General features: G+C 39.4%; 1 protein-coding gene across 1 annotated transcript in view; it reads right to left on the bottom strand.

Annotated features, from left to right (window-relative positions):
* VIRMA (vir like m6A methyltransferase associated) overlaps positions 1-17,840 on the bottom strand; it is a gene marked incomplete at both ends in the record, with an annotated part of 55,921 nt that overhangs the window by 18,788 nt on the left and 19,293 nt on the right. Inside the window, 6 exons of the mRNA XM_084230131.1 lie at positions 183-265; positions 2,522-2,676; positions 5,090-5,581; positions 10,707-11,847; positions 15,394-15,666; positions 17,717-17,839. Coding sequence (XP_084086257.1) covers positions 183-265; positions 2,522-2,676; positions 5,090-5,581; positions 10,707-11,847; positions 15,394-15,666; positions 17,717-17,839 — 2,267 coding nt within the window. The remainder of the gene's footprint in view (positions 1-182; positions 266-2,521; positions 2,677-5,089; positions 5,582-10,706; positions 11,848-15,393; positions 15,667-17,716; position 17,840) is intronic.

Genomic DNA, 17,840 nt, shown 5'->3' with positions numbered 1-17,840 from the left:
GATTATTGTGTTCACAATACACATCCTTCTACAACTATACACAATATAATCTTTACGACAAAGTCTAGTAAATCAAGTACACTTAACAGTTACTCCCATTATCTACTTAAGTGACTTATGTAATATTACTATAAACTATCATGCAGTTCTGTAAGATAAAAACACTTTTAAGTTTCTCTTACCTGTTTAACATATTCAATTAGGTTTGGAATGCAGTTAATTTCAAACCTAAGGTTTTTCAGAGGTTCAAGCCACTTGCCAAGTTCTTAAAAACAAAAAGAGAAATTTATAATGTATTTTAAAATAAAAGCCTTTATAACAAATAAGTAAAGGTATTCTTTCCCAAACAAAATTATTAGATCCAGATCAGATCAATAATCTAAATTTTATACAAGGATGAACTCATCTCTAAATGTTTAAACAAACTTTCAAATGAAATCTAAGTGCCTTTCTACACTCGTTTAGAAATAAGAAGTGAGGGGTCTCCCTGGTGGTGCAAGGGGTTAAGCGTCAGCATTATGAAGCAATCCACAGCTACGGCAGCACAAGTTCGATCCCCAGCCAGTAAGGTGACCCACATGGCACAGCAGACCTCTCATGTCTTGCCCGCTGCTCCCTTTGGCAGTGTTTTTCAGTGGATCTGCCTGTTCTGCTCCCTACTCTGTCTCTGGTGAATCCTCTTACTACCCACCCCAGCCTATACGCCAGTTCTTGTATGCATACATAAATAAATTAAAAAAAAAAAAAGTGACTACTCTTAGCTATTTAGTTTCTGAAAACTTAAAAATATATATGTGTAAACAGAATCATCTAATTAAACTGAATTTTTTGCAACAATCAACATATAACATTAAAAAATTTATAAAACTATTTATAAGCTAACATAACACAGTGTTTATTAAGCTAACTGCTGCTTCCCACACCCAAAAATAAAAATCATACACAAAATGTATCAATTTCTAAAGGATCAAACTGGAGAGGGAGGGGTATTTGCTAAGTGCCTGTTCCTGTAACATGAATTTTAAATTTTGTCAATTTCCTAAGTTAAATGCATATTATATATGTGTGTGTATACGTGTGTGTGCATACGTGTGTGTGTGTGTATTGGTAGGGGGTATGTGAGAGTACTGTCTCCATAGCAGTGGTGCCTGTAGAAGAAACTGATCAGGTATCAACCAGTGCCCCCGAAATCAGAGGGGCCACACAGGTTGTTATCTGATAGATTGATAGGTGAACTCCCAGCATCTGTTATGGGTAGTAAGCTACACCGTCTGTCCCTGAGTGGTAACTCCCACTCATCCTGCCCTGAAAGTGGAATAGGGATTTCCAAGGCTGGCTTGGTCCAGAATCCGGCACCTTCAACACCATCGCTGGGGCCAGGCTGGATTTTCCTTTATAAAATTAAAAGTAACACTATCACCCCAAAATAAATTAACAGCAAACTGATTGTCAAGACAAACACAAATATACCATTTATCAAAACTGAACTCAAAATTCTCCTAGACGCTATGCCATACTATCTATACTTCATCACCAACAATGTTTTTAGAAAAGCATTCTAATATAAAATGTGATATACTAGTTCCAGACATTTTATAGGAATGACTAAAGGAAAGTGAAAATGGTAATCATGTCTCTTCTTGGTTCCACAACCCTCCAAGAGAATTACAAGTGCATATCTGAATATTTTTTCTATATATTTTAAAATTAATTTTTCCAAATATACAGAACATAGAGCTCAACTGACAGATATCAGGAATAAAATAATGATAAACTGTCATGAGGATTAAGTAGTAAAGTATTACTAATACCTTTGAAGATGCTGTGTGCCCTTCTTTTATTAAAGGATCATTGTCAAAGTAAAATATATTTCCAACACAGGAAGCTGCAATTACTACCCAACTTTTACTGCCGGTATCACACATAAAATTTAGGACTAAAAAAAGAGGTCACATACTATTTACAATATTTACTCAGCATTATCAAATTTTCTACTTAAGGAATCAAAATAAAATTAAAGAAAAAATTAGGTACTTTAAGTTTTTCAAGACTACCCACAAAAGATCTGCCATAAACTTTATTCAATATACATTTATATACTTTAGAAAATAATGTTCATTTCATTATTTTTCACTTTTGAGGATAGCACACATGTGTTAATTAACCACAAATGTATTCTAAGTTGTACTATAATAGTGTTATGCTAAGAAACAAACACAGAAGAAAACACACTCATGCAAATTATAGAAAGCTGAAATTTTGAGTTTGTCTTTAAAATACTTCTTTCATTTTGATTAGAAACTCGAACCAACCACCAATTTCCATGACTTTTCAGGTATTTGCAACAATTTTCTAAAACTCCTTTTAAGAACACCATATAAAACACCTTCATAAAAAGTACTTTCAGGAAGTTAAAAACAGTATTACTAGGTATGTATCAAAATTTGATGATCACCTACACACATTAAAGGTTTTTTTCTTAGCATAGCATAAATGCTTAAAATAATTTCAAGTAGCATACCTTGCAATTTAGCATTATTTTCATCTGCTTTACACAGCTTCAAGAGAGACGCTGCATGCTGTTCTAGCATTTGGACATCACTGGAAGACTGAACCACCACCAAAATAAGTATGCATGCATAATTATAAGCTACTGACTTCTTAGACTTAGAATCCCTGAAACAAAACAAGGTTTTAAAGTTTTTGGTATGAAAACAATTTTTTCAGGAAGAATTCAAACATTTTTCTACATGGCTTTAAAGAGACCAAGTAATTTTACAATGAAATATGACTAACTTCCTAAAAATAAATCAGACTTTAAAGTTCACCTCTAACTCACCAGAAAACACTACTTGAAAGTTTATTATAAGAGCACAGGTATCATGGGGGCTTTAACCCTTGGTGGTGCAAGGGGTTAAGTCTCAGCACTATGAAGCAATCCTCAACCATTGCAGCATGAGTTCAATCCCCGGCCAGGGAGGTAACCCACATGGTGCAGCAGACCTCTCGTCTTCCCTCAGTAGGGAATTTCAGTCAATCTGCCTGTTCTGCTCCTCATTCTGTCTCTGGTGAATCCTCTCACCCTCCCCGCACCTCTGGCCTACACCCAACTCTTGTATGCATAAATAAATAAATCTTTGAAAAAAAAAAAGAACCATGAAATATTAACAAGTTCACTTCATTAGCAATGAAAGAGTAGGAAGTATACTTTGTCTCCTTTAAAATATTTGTCCAGGGTCTCCCTGGTGGCTGGTGGTGCAAGGGTCTAAGTCTCAGCACTATGAAGCTTTCGGCAGCCACTGAAGCACAAGTTCGATCAATGGCCAGGAAGCAACTCACATTGTGCAGCAGAACTCTCTTGTCTCATCCATTGCTCCCCTCAGCAGTGTATTTAATAGATCCACCTGTCCTCCTCCCACTCTGTCTCTGGTGAATCCTCTCACCCCCTGTACCTCTGGCCTACACCCCAGCTCTTGTGCATAAATAAATCTTTAAAAAAAGTATCTGTCCACTCTAGATAAACAGGAACAAGTGTGATAAATCAATCTACTGCCACCATCACTCAACCTTCCGCTATAGAAATTTTAAGTCAGGGGCCTCCCCGGTGGCGCAGCAGTTGAGCACTGGGTTGCAAAGCTGCCCGCAGCCTCTGCAGCGCCTGTTCGATCCCCGGCTGCTCCCCGGCCACCGGAGGAGGGTCCCACATGGCACGCAGACCTCTCCTGCCGCCCGCTGCTCCCCTCAGCAGTGTACTTCGGTCCTTCTGCCTGCTCTGCTCCCCGTTCTGACTCTGGTGAATTCTCTCACTCTCCCGCGCTTCTGACTGTTCCCAGTGCTTGTATAAATAAATAAAAAATAAATCTTTAAAAAAGAAATTTTAAGTCATAGTTAGGCACAGAAGTCACTGTTGTTTGCCTTTCATAAACACCACCAAAACAAGTCATGTCAACACACTGTTGTGGAACTAGGTACTTGCATGACACTAATTTGTGTAACATGATCCTGGAAAAGGAGCATGTTTTTCTTTTCATATATTAAAACTCCCCTACTGAGCATGCTTTTCAGATGCATTATTCTCAATCCTCACGTCCCCCAACACACACCCCACCAATCCAGTTAAGCACTTCTAAAATTAGAGACGATGAAAGTTTACAAGGCAAGGGCAAATGGCAGCAAGATAGCTCTCATTACTCTTAAGAGATATATTCCAGGGCCTCCCTGGTGGCACAGCGGTTGAACGTTGGGTTGCGAAGCTGCCTGCAGCCTCTGCAGCACCGGTTCAATCCCCGCCCAATGGGCGAGGGTCCCATATGGCGTGCAGACCTCCCCTACCGCCCACTGCTCTCCTCAGCAGTGTACTTCATCAGTCTGTCTGTTCTGCTCCCTATTCTGGCTCTAGTGAATTCTCTCACCCTCCCACACTTCTGATTGTACCCAGTGCTTGTATAAATAAATAAATAAATATTTAGGAAAAAAAAGAGAGAGAAGAGATATATTCCAGGGTCTCCCCAGTGGCACAGAGGGTTGAGCACAGCACTATGAAGCTGTCCCCTGCCTCTGCAACGCAGGTTCAATTCCTGGCTGACCAAGGAGAATCCCACATGGCGTGGTAGACCTCTCCTGTCGTGCCCACTGCTCCCCTCAGCAGTGCTTTCGGTCTGTCTGCCTGTTCTGCTCCCCACTCTGTCTCTGGTGAATCCTCTCACCCTCCCGCGCCTCTGGCCTGTATCCCAGCTATTGGATAAATAAAAAATAAATCTTTAAAAAAAAAGAGAGAGATATATTCCAATGCAGTCAGAATGCCTTGCATACAAATTAGGAGTACTACAACTACAATCTTTGTCAACACCATGAAAAATCTGAAAGAAGCAGCTAAAAGATCAATTTCACGGCTTTAAACCCACATCTTAGAGATTTCCATCATTCTAATCCTTAATCAACAAGTTATATACTATATCAAAAGAAAAAGTAAAGATTTCCTTTCAAAAAAAAAAAAAATTCCTTTCAAAGCCCCACCTTCCTTAAAGAAACTAGCCCATTAGTGATGAAGTTTTCCAATAGAATAAAAAATTTAAGAACAAAAAATTACCCCAGGGCTTCTTTGGAATAGTACTCCATTAGAGTAATAAGACTTTGGAGATTTTTCTCGAGACTGAAAACATGGCCAACAGCTGATCTTCCCACAGGATTAAAAGTAATCAAATAAAGGTTGTGAAGGGTTCCCAAGAGATCTGAATGATCAGTTTCTTCACTGGCTGTACAACGCTGAAAATGGCTGAACAGTTCTGTAATACACTGCAGTGTTTGAGTTGAGTCCTGTAGCCACAAAGCAAAAGCATCATCAATAACACCATCAGATTGGAGACCTTCCTCTTCATCTTGATCATAAAGGTGACACAAAGCTCGGATCAATAAATTTGTGGATTCATATTCTGACATAAAAAAAAGAAGACCCTTTTGTGACTGTGCAAGAAACTTCAAAACATCTTTTGTGGCTTGCAGCACACCAGGGTGGGCACTTGTTACTGGAATAGACAGGAGCAAGGTAACCAACTCCAAGAAGTGATGACTGTGAAGATACCTGCAAAAAATTAATTGATATATGTTAAGTCAGTGCAAAACATTCTTTTATTCAATATTCACTTACAGGCAAGGCGAAAATTTTAACAGCCATCATCTTTATTATTAGCTTTAACTGCTTTTAAGTAAAAAATAATGTGACTAGCAAGTCTTCTCTTCAAAGAGCCAAATAAAAGTGAAAGGACTGTGAGGTATTTTTCCTTAGCTAGCATTTAACAGATGTTCAGTGAATAACTGTTAACAATTTTAAGATTTTATTTATTTTTGTGTAGAACTGGGGTGCAGGCCAGAGTGCAGGGGTAGGTGTGGGTGAGTGAGAGGATTCACCAGAGACAGAGTAGGGAGCAAAACAAGCGGACTGGCTGAAATACACTACAAAGGGGAGTAGTAGGTGAGACAAGAGAGGTCTGCTGTGCCATACATGGGTTAGCTGCCTGGCCTGGGATGGAACTCAGGCTGTCATGGTAGTAGAGGCAAGACTTAACCCCTAAGCCACCACAGAGGCCCGCAAAATTTTCTTTTTCCAGAATCAACCCTGACTTTAAATTCAGGGTCTTGATCACTATGGTTCCATTCTACTCAAGGCATATCATTATATCAGAGTAAGTTTATCTAGGGAAAATATAGTAAATACACTACGGAAAATACATCATTACATCCAAATTTATTACAGGTAATATATATTTGAATTAATTCCTCTAGAGAAAAAAATGCCAAATTATCGACTTGTAGTATTTGAATAGTTACCATGCATAGCACTCTTTTATCAAATCCAAAAACCATATTTCAGCATATATAGTTTTAATGGAAAAGTCTGAATTAATCCAAAATAGACAAAACTTCTGGTAACTACTTTAGGCATCAGTTCCTTACCTATATGGATTTTCTTCTTTGCATCTGGCCCTGCCAATGTTAAACTTTCTCTAAAGTTAACTTGTTCAAAATGAAATTTATCCAAATATAAGGAAAAAATATTTTAAAACACTTTTATCAAATATACAAAAATGGGGGGAAAAATCTGTCAAAACATCTCTTAACTACAAGATAAAACTAAATGTAAATTTACTAATTTTGAGTTAAGAAAAATAAAATTTTAGGGGTCTCCCTGGTGGTGCAGGTTGGGTGCAGTGCTGTGAAGCTGTCCACAGCCTCTGCAGCACAGGTTCGATTCCTGCCAAGGAGCAACCCACATGGCGCAGCAGACCTCTCCTGCCTCACCACTGCTCCCCTCAGCAGTGTTTTCAGTCGTTCTGCCTTTTCTACTCCCCGCTCTGTCTCTGGTGAATTCTCTCACCCTCCTGTGCCTCTGGTCTGTACCCCAGTTCTTGTATAAATAAATCTTTAAGAAAAAAAAAGAAAGAAAATTTGTGCCATAAATAATAGAAACTATTGAAAATACTCATTTCTTCACATTTGTAGTCATGGAAAATGATAACCAATAGCTTCTGTTAAGTACTTATCAAAATATTACTAAATACAGGCCAAAATTTATCAAAAATTAAAACTGCCCCTTTTTGGGAAACACCCCAATAACTACTACAAAAGCAAACAACCTCTTCTCTTAAATTACTTACACAACCATAACCACCCAAAATTCATAGTTTACACTAGAATTCATTCTTGGTGTTGTACATCCTATGGGTCTGGACAGATACATAATAACATGTAACCATCACTGTAGTACCATATGAAATATTGTCATTGCCCTAAAAATACTATGCTCCACCTATTCATACTTCCTTGTCCCCCAAACACTGATCTTTTTGCCGCCATCATAGTTTTGCCTTTTCCAGAATGTCATATACAGCAGGTATATGTTATTTTGACCAACATCATGTCACTATAATGTTGATGAGAAAAAAACAATCCTGACTGACACTGAAATAAATATCATTCAAGGACCTGCTTTCATTATATGTCATTTCATTTAAAATCAGTTTTCAAGAACCTATCAACAATTAAATGAGGCTATACTAATTAGAATTACCCAGCATGTAACTGCTTCTTCAGTTATATTACTGCTTAAACTCTACTTCATGAAGTAAGCTTCTACTTCATGATAATAAACACCCCCAAAGGGTGTTTATTACTACAAAGGCAAACAACTATCTTCTCTAAAATTGCAATGCTCTTAAAAGCATCCTTAATCATCTTACAGTGTTTAAAAAAGAGTTAACATGACAGACCTCAAAATGCTTTATTCTTAGAAAGGTTTGCATGCAAGGTTGGCTTGACTGGCATCTGGAAACCTGGATTTTGGCAGGGGTCCTACAATCCAATTGATAAGAATGCTCACTGGGCCTTTACTGTTTATGCAAACAATATGGTTTACACTGAACAACCTGGGAGTTTGGAATTCTGGTATGTACCAGGTACTGGATGCCTATGTGGTAAGATTAGGTGCTAAGATTCTAATAAGTTTCCTCAATGGGCAACATTTCACAAATGTCACAATTTGTTGCTGGGGAAATTAAGCAGATTCTGTATGACTCTACTAGGAGAAGACTGGAAGCTTTTAACTGGTTTCTCCAGGCTTTGCCCCATTCATGTACCTTTTTCCTTTCCTGATTGTGTTTTGTTATCTTTTAGTTATATAAATCATATTTGCAAGTACAATGCTGAACCTGTGAATTCTTCCAGCATATTTTGTGGGGTAATCATAGAGAACCTGATATAGGACATTAGAACCATGGCATAACTTTAAACTGATCCTTCCAAAATACAGTATTTCTCCCTCCAAAATTCACTCTCCCTCCTAATTTACCAGTTTTTGCCAATAAAACCACCTAATAAGAAATCTCAAAACATCTTTAATCCAAAGAACACAAAAACACTAATTCAGGGCCTCCCTGGTGGCGCAGCAGTTGAGCGCTGGGTTGCGAAGCTGCCCGCAGCCTCTACAGCGCTGGTTTGATCCCTGGTCTCCAGGCGAGGGTCCCACATGGCACACCGACCTCTCCTGCCGCACTCGCTGCTCCCCTCAGCAGTGTACTTGGTGGATCTGCCTGTTCTGTTCCCCGCTCGGATTTGGTGAATTCTCTCACCCTCCCATGCTTCTGATCATAACCCAGTGCTTGTATAAATAAATAAATAAATCTTTAAAAAAAAAAAAAAACACTAATTCAAAGGGATACAGCTGCACTTTATTCGTGCAGCACTATTTACAATAGTCAAGTTATGGAAACAACCTAAGTACTCAATGACAGAGGAGTGGATTAAGATGTGGTGTATATACACAATGGAATACTACTCAGCTTAAAAAAAAAAAAAAAAGATGAACTCTTGCCACTTGCAACAACATGGATGAAAGTGGGGTTATCCAAAACAAAATAAATCAGGAGAACGATAAATACCAGATGACTGCACTCATGTGCACAGATAGACAAAACAAAGGAACCCACAAAACAAACCCTAGAAATATGACTGCAGAATTCAGGCTACAAAGGGGAAAGGTGGGTGAGGGTGAAAACAAAGTGGGCAGGGAGCCCAATGGTCCATGGTAAAGGACAATGGGTGCTGGGTGGTGGGTGTGGCACAGTGGACATACATTGGAGCAGGTGTTAACCTATTTTCCTAAATCATATACAGTGTTGTAAACTAAGGCTACCGCAATTAAAAAAATAATCTTTAGGGCCTCCCTGGTGGTGCAGGGATTAAAGTTTCAGTGCTATCAAGCTATCTTCAGTCACAACAAGAGTTGATCCCAGGCCAGGCAGCTAACCCACATAGTGCAGCAGACCTCTCCTGACTCACCCACTGCTCCCCTCGGCAGTGTATTTCAGTAGATCTGCTTTTTCTGCTCCCCACTGTGACTCTGGTGAATTCTCTCACCCCACGCACGTCTGGCCTGTACCCAGTTCTTGTATACATAAATAAAAGTAAATCTTTAATTAAAAATACAAAAAAAAAATGATCTTTAGCCTCATTTTCTCTTATGTTCTAGGTTCTGTTGCCAAGTCCTAGTAAGTGCTCTCTCACAAACCCTCTCACATAGTGTGTCTTTTCATTCCCTATACATACCACTACATTAGGCCAAGTACTTAATACCTAGTACCTAGATCTTCAGATTGGCTTACCTACCTAATAACTCCAATTTCTTTTTATTTATAATACATCTTGCACATATAACCTTAGAATACCACTTTGATCATATCAGATCCACAATTCCAAAATATTCAAAATATCCCAACATCCTAAAAACAAAATCCAAATTCGTTAACATGATATTCAAAGTTCTTTATTTCCTAAATCCCAATACCAAGATATACCTCTTCCAGTTATAGGGGGAAAAAACACTTAGCAAGACATCAATTCCCACTTTACCCTCAGTGACTGAGAACCACACTTCTTTCCTTATACTCACTACCCTCAATTATGACTTCACTCCCACTTTATTAAAAATGAAGTGATCAATAAGAAGGGCCTTGGCTCCTTCACTGTCTCCACACTATAAATATATATGTATTTGTACGTTTAGAAGGTTTCCTTTCGCCTGTTCAAAACCAAACCCCTAAACTTGTACTCTCAAACTAACACAAGATCTGATCATTTCGGCTAAAAACAGGTGCATGTTTTAGAGAGGACAAGTACCTCATTTTTCTGTTAATGTACTATGTCCCTATTCAAGGGAAAAATTAATCACAGAAGGATAACAATAAAAACACCACTTTCCCCATTAGTTAGGAAATTATTTACAGGCAAAATGCCAAAAAAGAAAGTCTCAAAAATGAAATCAAAATAGTGATCCATGGTGATGGTCTTAATAATGGCAAAACCTGTATCAATAGATAACTACAGCTAGATGTCAAGAGGTTATTGAATCTTAAAGAAATCTTTAACCAGAGCTGCAAAATTGTTAGTCTCATTTGTTCTGGTTCACAAACATGTTGTATAAACATTATTATTATTACTATCTTTAACTACAGTTGCTATTATTACTTTATACAACGAAATACAGTTCACCCACAGTAACATACTTGTCAGTTTCACTATTGCATATTTTCGAATGTAATCTATCTTTACACAGATATACAATACCTACATTCAGATTAAAAAAATCAACCATATAAAATTGGTATTTCACAATGATTTGTAAAATATATCTCCCAAAACCAAAAATGTCTTACCTAAAGAGAACAGGGTATGGATCATCCCTTTCTGGAGGTCCAGTAATACGTGCCATTGTTGGAAAAGACTTAACAGGAGGTTGGATCATTGTATGAGGGGCCGTTTCCATTAAATGGAAAACTTCTTCTAGGAGGTTAGTAAGTTTTTCTATTTCTCCTTCACTTATATTTGAGGATTCCAAAAGATCAATATCCATTGAAGGCTCCACCTCATTTTCATATTCTGGGTTTGTTCTCTCAAGTCCAGTATCTGTGTCATGATCAGGCTCACTGTGGTTAGGAACTGAAGAAGTCTTCTCGGCTAAATGGTCTCCAAGTCTTTTAATCTCTGACAAGATTTCATAGAAATGGCACTTCTGAAGGATAGCTGAACCAGCAGTGACAACCCTCACAGTCTGATCTAAAAGTATGAGCTCCAAAAGTTTTTGATAGCCACTTTTTTCACCCTGCCTACCTCTTAAAAAAGCTTCCATTCCTTCTGTCATACTAATGACACTGTCCAAAGCTTTAAAAGCATTTAACTTAAGGGAAGATGAGACATGATCAGCAAACAGAAGCTCAAATAACCCATTGATCACTCCCGCTTGTAACAGTCCCATGACTCCTTGAGTCCCACATTCTGCTAGTGAGGACACTAATTTGGTTCCAGCTTTGAGCTGTCGAACATTTAAGGCAATGGGTTGGCGAAGGGCTACTTGTAAATTTAAAGCTTGCATGGTCCAGTCTACCAACTGGCCAAGGGAGTCTTGTTTTGTGTTTTTCAATTGCAAATAACTTAATCCTTTTATTATTAAACTTGGAATTTCTTCTAAAGCTGTTACCCATTTTGCACCTCTATCTTCCCGATACAAATCTAACAGTTCAGTTAACTTCAGTGAAGCTTCTATTGCCCCTGAATTTTCTTTATCTGGACCTTGATCCTTCATTCTACTAATTTCAATTTCAAAAGTAGTCTTGTATGGACAGCTGAAGTATAACAATGGTACAAGCTCTCTGTCATATGGATCATACGTCATAGGAGGAACCGAAGCTAAGTCTTCAGCAGTGTATTCAACATCAAAATTTGGATACTTAAAGGTTTCGCGTTCCAAGTCAGCAATTCCATCTTCATCACTGGATATTTGTTCATAACCATCATCTCCTGAAAATTGCATTATATTATTATTTAATGCAAAAATTCTGGTTAATCATTTAATAATATGGCAAACATAAATTAACAATTTCAACAAAATTAACTTCTCCAGTATCTTATTAACAATTATCAACATTTTGTACTTTCCAATGGGATAATTATGGACCCGCTTCATAAGCAAATTCTTCAACTATATCTGTTTAGCTTTACAATTAACTCTGCCACAAGTATCTTTTCCTCACAGAAATAAAATGGGAAATGTCTCGAGATAACAAAAATACCTTCCAGGAGAGTATTAAGTTTTATCTCTTGAGAGGGTATTTGTAAGTTGGAAAAAAAAAATTGATGAGCTAAGACTATTAACTAAGAATACCATAATTACATATTATAATGTTATACCAAATACTTTCACCAAAAACATTCTAGGTTCTTTTTATATTAATTTCATGTTCCTGAATTTTCACTTTCCTGAATTTACCTGTCATATAGTTGCCTACGACTATATTGTATTTCTATGGAAAATTTCTCCATTTACAATGCCTGGCTTTGCAAAAATACAGCTTTCATAAAATGACACATTGTTTTTTTCCTCTATTTCAAACAACACAGAACCAAAGACAGAATATTTGTTGGTTTTGCACATAACCCTATTATAGACTGGCTATTGTGAAATAGAGATGGGTAACAGCAGTCTAAGAAAAGTGAATGCTTTCAGAGTATTTCTCCAGCACCAGCCCTCTTTTGACATTCTTTTACTCAAAACAATTTAATCCTGGGCCTCCCCCGGGTGGCGCAGTGGTTGAGCACTGGGCTGCGAAGCTGCCCGCAGCCTTTGCAGCACCAGTTCAATCCCCGGCCGCCAGCGAGGGTCCCACATGGCGCGCAGACCTCTCCTGCCGCCCCGCTGCTCCCCTCAGCGGTATATTTTGTCAGTCTGCCTGTTCTGCTCTCTGCTCTGTCTCTAGTGAATTCTCTCACCCTCCTGTTCTTCTGACTGTACCCAGTGCTTGAATAAATAAATAAATCTTTAAAAAAAAAATTTAATCCTGGCAATATGCTGATTTGTGAAACAATAAAAACTTACAAAGGTCTCAAAGAAGTCAGATATCATCTAATAAAAATCAAATTTAGGGGGCCTCCCTGATGACCTAGGGATTCAGTCTCAGTGCTATCACCTCTATGACCTAAGTTCGATCCAGGGCCAGAGAGCTAACCCACACATGACCCAGAGACACAGAGACCTCTCCTGTCTTGCCTACTGCTCCCCTTAGCCATGTATTTCAGTAAATCCACCTGTTCTTTTCCCCACTCTTATCTCTGATGAATCCCCTCACCCCCCAGCCCATAACTCTGGCCTATACCCCAGTTCTTCTATATAAAAAAAAAAAAAAAAAATCAAATTTAAAAATATAATTAAATAAAAATTATCAGACTCATTCTCTCTCATCTGCTCTATAAAATGTCCACTGATTAAGAAAACAGATGGGGCCTCCCCAGTGGCGCAGCGGTTGAGCGTTGGGTTGCAAAGCTACCCGTCAGCCTCTGCAGCGCCGGTTCGATCCCCGGCTGCTCCTCGGCCACCAGAGGAGGGTCCTACATGGCGCGCAGACCTCTCCTGCCACCCACTGCTCCCCTCAGCAGTGTACTTCCTGCCTGTTCTGCTCCCCACTCTGGCTCTGGTGAATTTGCTCACCCTCCCGTATTTCTGACTGTATCCAGTGCTTGTATTAAATAAATAAATAAATCTTTAAAAAAAAAAAAAAAAGAAAACAGATGGGCTGAAATCTAAGTACTATTTTCAGGTCAAATACAACAGCACAAAAAAGGATTATATGACAATCTGGGAATGGGGGAAGCCAAAATGATTATAACTTGATAAAGTATTTGTATTTTGTAAAAGGACTCTGTGATGCTGAAATGATCCTTACATGCATGCAGAATAGTCCTCACAATTATAGAAAATATTAAGGCAGTTTATCGGTCATTTTGCACAGATACTTTAAAATTACATGCCATTTCTTGGGCATATGAAGAGTGAATTAGCTGAACAGATGTCAATTTTTACTTTCATAGGAAAAATAAAGTCTAATTAAAGTATTGCATAATGCTACCACACATCCCTGAGTAATTAAGACTATTTTCCCTGAATTTCTACAAATAATGTAGCATTACACTAAAGGATCAGGGTGGCAGACATGTTCAGGAATTCCACTCAGATTACAACACCATTCCTTATACTACAAACAGTCCACCAGGGGCGACTCTGGCGGTGCAAGGGGTTAAGCACTGCACTATGAAGCAATCTGCAGCCTCTACAGCATGAGTTTGATCCCCGGCCGGCCAGGGAGCATCCCACATGGCGAAACAGACCTCTCCTGACTCGCCCGATGCTCCCCAAAGAAGTGTACTTTGGTCAATCTGCCTGTTCTGTTCCCCACTCTGTCTCTGGTGAATCCTCTCACCCCCCGCATTTCTGGCCTATACCCCAGCTCTTGTATGCAAAAATAATCTTTTTTTTTTTTAATAGAGGCATGTTTTTATTTATTTGTTTGTTTGTTTGCTTTGTTTATACATACACTGGGTACAGTCAGAAGCACGGGAGAGTGAGAGAATTCACCAGAGCCAGAGCGGGGAGCAGAGCAGGCAGAAGGACCGAAATACACTGCTGAGGGGAGCAGCGGGTGGCAGAAGAGGTCTGCACGCCATGTGGGACCCTCCTCAGGTGGCCTGGGAGCAGCCGGGGATCGAACCTGCGCCGCGAAGGATGCAGACAGCTTCGCAACCCAGTGCTCAACCTCTGCGCCACCGGGGAGGCCCGCAAAAATAATCTTTTAAAAAAATAAAAATAAAATAAATAAAAACAGTCCACCAAATGCCTAATCATCATCATGTGTTTGTTGCATGATCCTGCTTCCGAAGTTAAAGCTGATGGTATCAAGGATCAACTGATATCAGTAGCAAACCGTACAATCTCCGAGGAAATTGGATATGGAACTGATATGTAGCTAGGTAGTTTAGACTGACTGGTTAAAAAGAGATTATACCTGTGGGCTGAATAGAGAGACCACTATTAGCAGACAGAATGGAAAATTAATTAAGAATATATAGGGGGCTCCCCTGGTGGCGCAGTAGTTGAGTGCTGGGCTGAGAAGCTGCCCACAGCCTCTGCAGCGCCGGTTCGATACCCGGCTGCCGGGGAGGGTCGCACATGGCGCGACAGACCTCTCCTGCCGCGCCCGCTGCTCCCCTCAGCAGTATATTTTGTCAGTCTGCCTGTTCTGTTCCCCACTCTGTCTCTGGTGAATTCTCTCACCCTCCCGTGCTTCCGACTGTACCCAGTGCTTGTATAAATAAATAAATAAATAAATCTTAAAAATATATATATATATAGGAAAAAAGATGGAATTCCAGCTCTAGTCAGCATTAAGGCCCAGCTATGTTCTGACCATTGGGTTTCTTGAAAGTTATTTATCTTTCCTATAATTTCTTTCAGTGCTCAAAGTACACCAAGTGAATTCCTAGAACTTAAAATCAAAAAGTCCTAACATAACCCACCTTCACCTTCTTCATCCTCTTCACCTTCTTCCTCTTCATCTTCCTCTTCCTCATCAGGGATACTGTCTACTGTTTGTCGATCATCATCATCCTCATCTTCTTCTTCTTCTACATCAACATCATCTTCATCATCTTCTCCTTCCTCCTGCTGTTCTTCTTCTACTTCTCCTTCATCAGAATACTGACCTTCCTGGGGAACAGAATTCCGATCAGGAGAAATGGGCTCAAAGTAATCTTCTCTATGAGGAGCATCCTCTTCCTTATCACCAGACACTGAAAAATTGAGATTTAAGGTACAGATTATCTTAATGGTTTAAATAACATGAGGTAGCAGGATGATATATCACAACTACTTTAATGACATTTTGGAAAATTTTGATCATATATACCCTAACAGAAAGTATAGAATCACTCATTTTTTAAAAATTTATTAAGAGTATGCATTACAAGTCCTCCCTAGTGGCACAGGGATTAAAGTCTCAGTGCTATCAAGCTATCTTCAGTTACTGCAGCATGAGTTCAATCTCCAGTCAGGGAGCTAATCCACATGGCGCAGCAGACCTCTCCTGTCTCGCCCACTGCTCGCCTCAGCAGCGTATTTCAGTAGATCCAACTATTCTGCTCCCCACTCCGTGTCTCTAGTGAATCCTCTCCCCGCCCCCAGCACCTCTAGCCTATACCCCGGTTCTTTTATGCATAAGTAAATAAAAATAAATCTTTAAAAAAGCATATATTACACAACTTTATACAGTAAAGATTACTAAACTGCATTATTTTATGTTCTAATATCATAAACTAATTCTTTTCTTTTTAGCTATTTAGTAATAACACAGATTTTTATCTCTTCCCATATATACTGCTCTTCTGCCAATATGAGTATAACATATTAATGCTTTTTAATTTTTAATTGACATAATAGTGGATTATAACATCATATATAGGTTTCAGGTATATAGCATTATAACTCAACATTTACACACACACACACACACACACACAAACCATTAAGCTCACCACTGAAAGACTTATTGCATATTTTGCCATAAAATGACTCCTTTTACCCAATTTACACACCCCGTCTCCTGGTTACCACTAACTTGGTCTTAGTATAAAAATTTATTTTTGTTTTATTTCATTCAGTTGTTTTGTTTCTTTACGTACAAAACATTTATTTTCAAGGTAATGTTAGCACAGCTTCAAGTGAATTAACTGATTTTTTTTTAAAACAGGAAATATTATATATACAAACAAAGATAAGAGAGGGGTAGTCATCAAGCTCTGACTAGCTGAATCTAATTTTTTTTTAAATATTTATTTATGCATACAAGAACTGGGGTACAGACCAGAGGTGTTGGGGGGGAGGGTGAAAGGATTCACCAGAGACAGAATGGGGAACAGAACAGGAGGATCTACTGAAATACACTGCTGAAGGGAGCAGCGGGCAAGTCAGGAGAGGTCTGCTGGTCCATGCGGGTCACCTCTCTGGCCAGAGATGGAACTCATGCTGCCGTGGCTGCGAATAGCCTCATAGTGCCGTGTCTTAACCCCTTGTGCCACCAAGGAGGCCCAAGAATCTAATTTTCTTTTAATCAAAAAGCACTATTTGGGCCTCCCCTGGTGGCGCAGGCGTTTGAGCACAGCGCTGTGAAGCTGTCCGCGGTCTTTGCAGCACCGGTTCGATCCCTGCCGGCCCGCAAGGATCCCACATGGCGCGGCAGACCTCTCCTGTTGCTCCTGCTGCTCCCCTCAGCAGTGTATTTTGTCAGTCTGCCTATTATGTTCCCCACTCTGTTTCTGGTGAATCCTCTCACCCTCCCGTGCATCTGGCCTGTACCCCAGCTCTTGTATAAAATAAATAAATCTTCCAAAAAAAAAAAAAAATGTGGAAATTCTGTACACAAATGTGCAGAATAAAGGGAAAGGATGTTTAAAAAAAAAAAAAGCACAATTAATGTTAATGGGGGAGGGCCTCCTCTGGTGGCGCAGTGGTTGAGCGCTGGGCTACGAAGCTGCCCACAGCCTCTGCAGCGCCAGTTCAATCCCTGGCCACCAGCGAGGGTCCCACATGGCACAAAAGACCTCTCCTGCCACGCCCGCTGCTCCCCTAAGCAGTGTATTTCTTCGTCAGCCTGCCTGTCTTGTTCCCCGCTCTGGCTCTGGTGAATTCTCTCACCCTCCCGCGCTTCTGACTGTACCTAGTGCTTGTATAAATAAATAAATAAATAAATAAATGAATGAATGAATGAATGAATGAATGAATGAATGAATGAATGAATAAAATTAATAGGGGATAGAGGGAGAACTTGTACTAATTTTATTTCACCTGGCAAAGGCATGGGATCATCTTCATCATCATCAGGTGGAGGAGGACCTGGAGGAGTTCTTGGTCCCCTTGGCTGCGGTCTTGGAGGGCTTCCATTAAACTGATCTTCTTTCTCCCCATCAGC

This window comes from Talpa europaea (genome assembly GCF_964194135.1).
Source record: "Talpa europaea genome assembly, chromosome: 3".
NCBI classification, from domain to species: Eukaryota; Metazoa; Chordata; class Mammalia; order Eulipotyphla; family Talpidae; genus Talpa; species Talpa europaea.
This window is presented reverse-complemented; position numbering and strand designations above follow the sequence as displayed.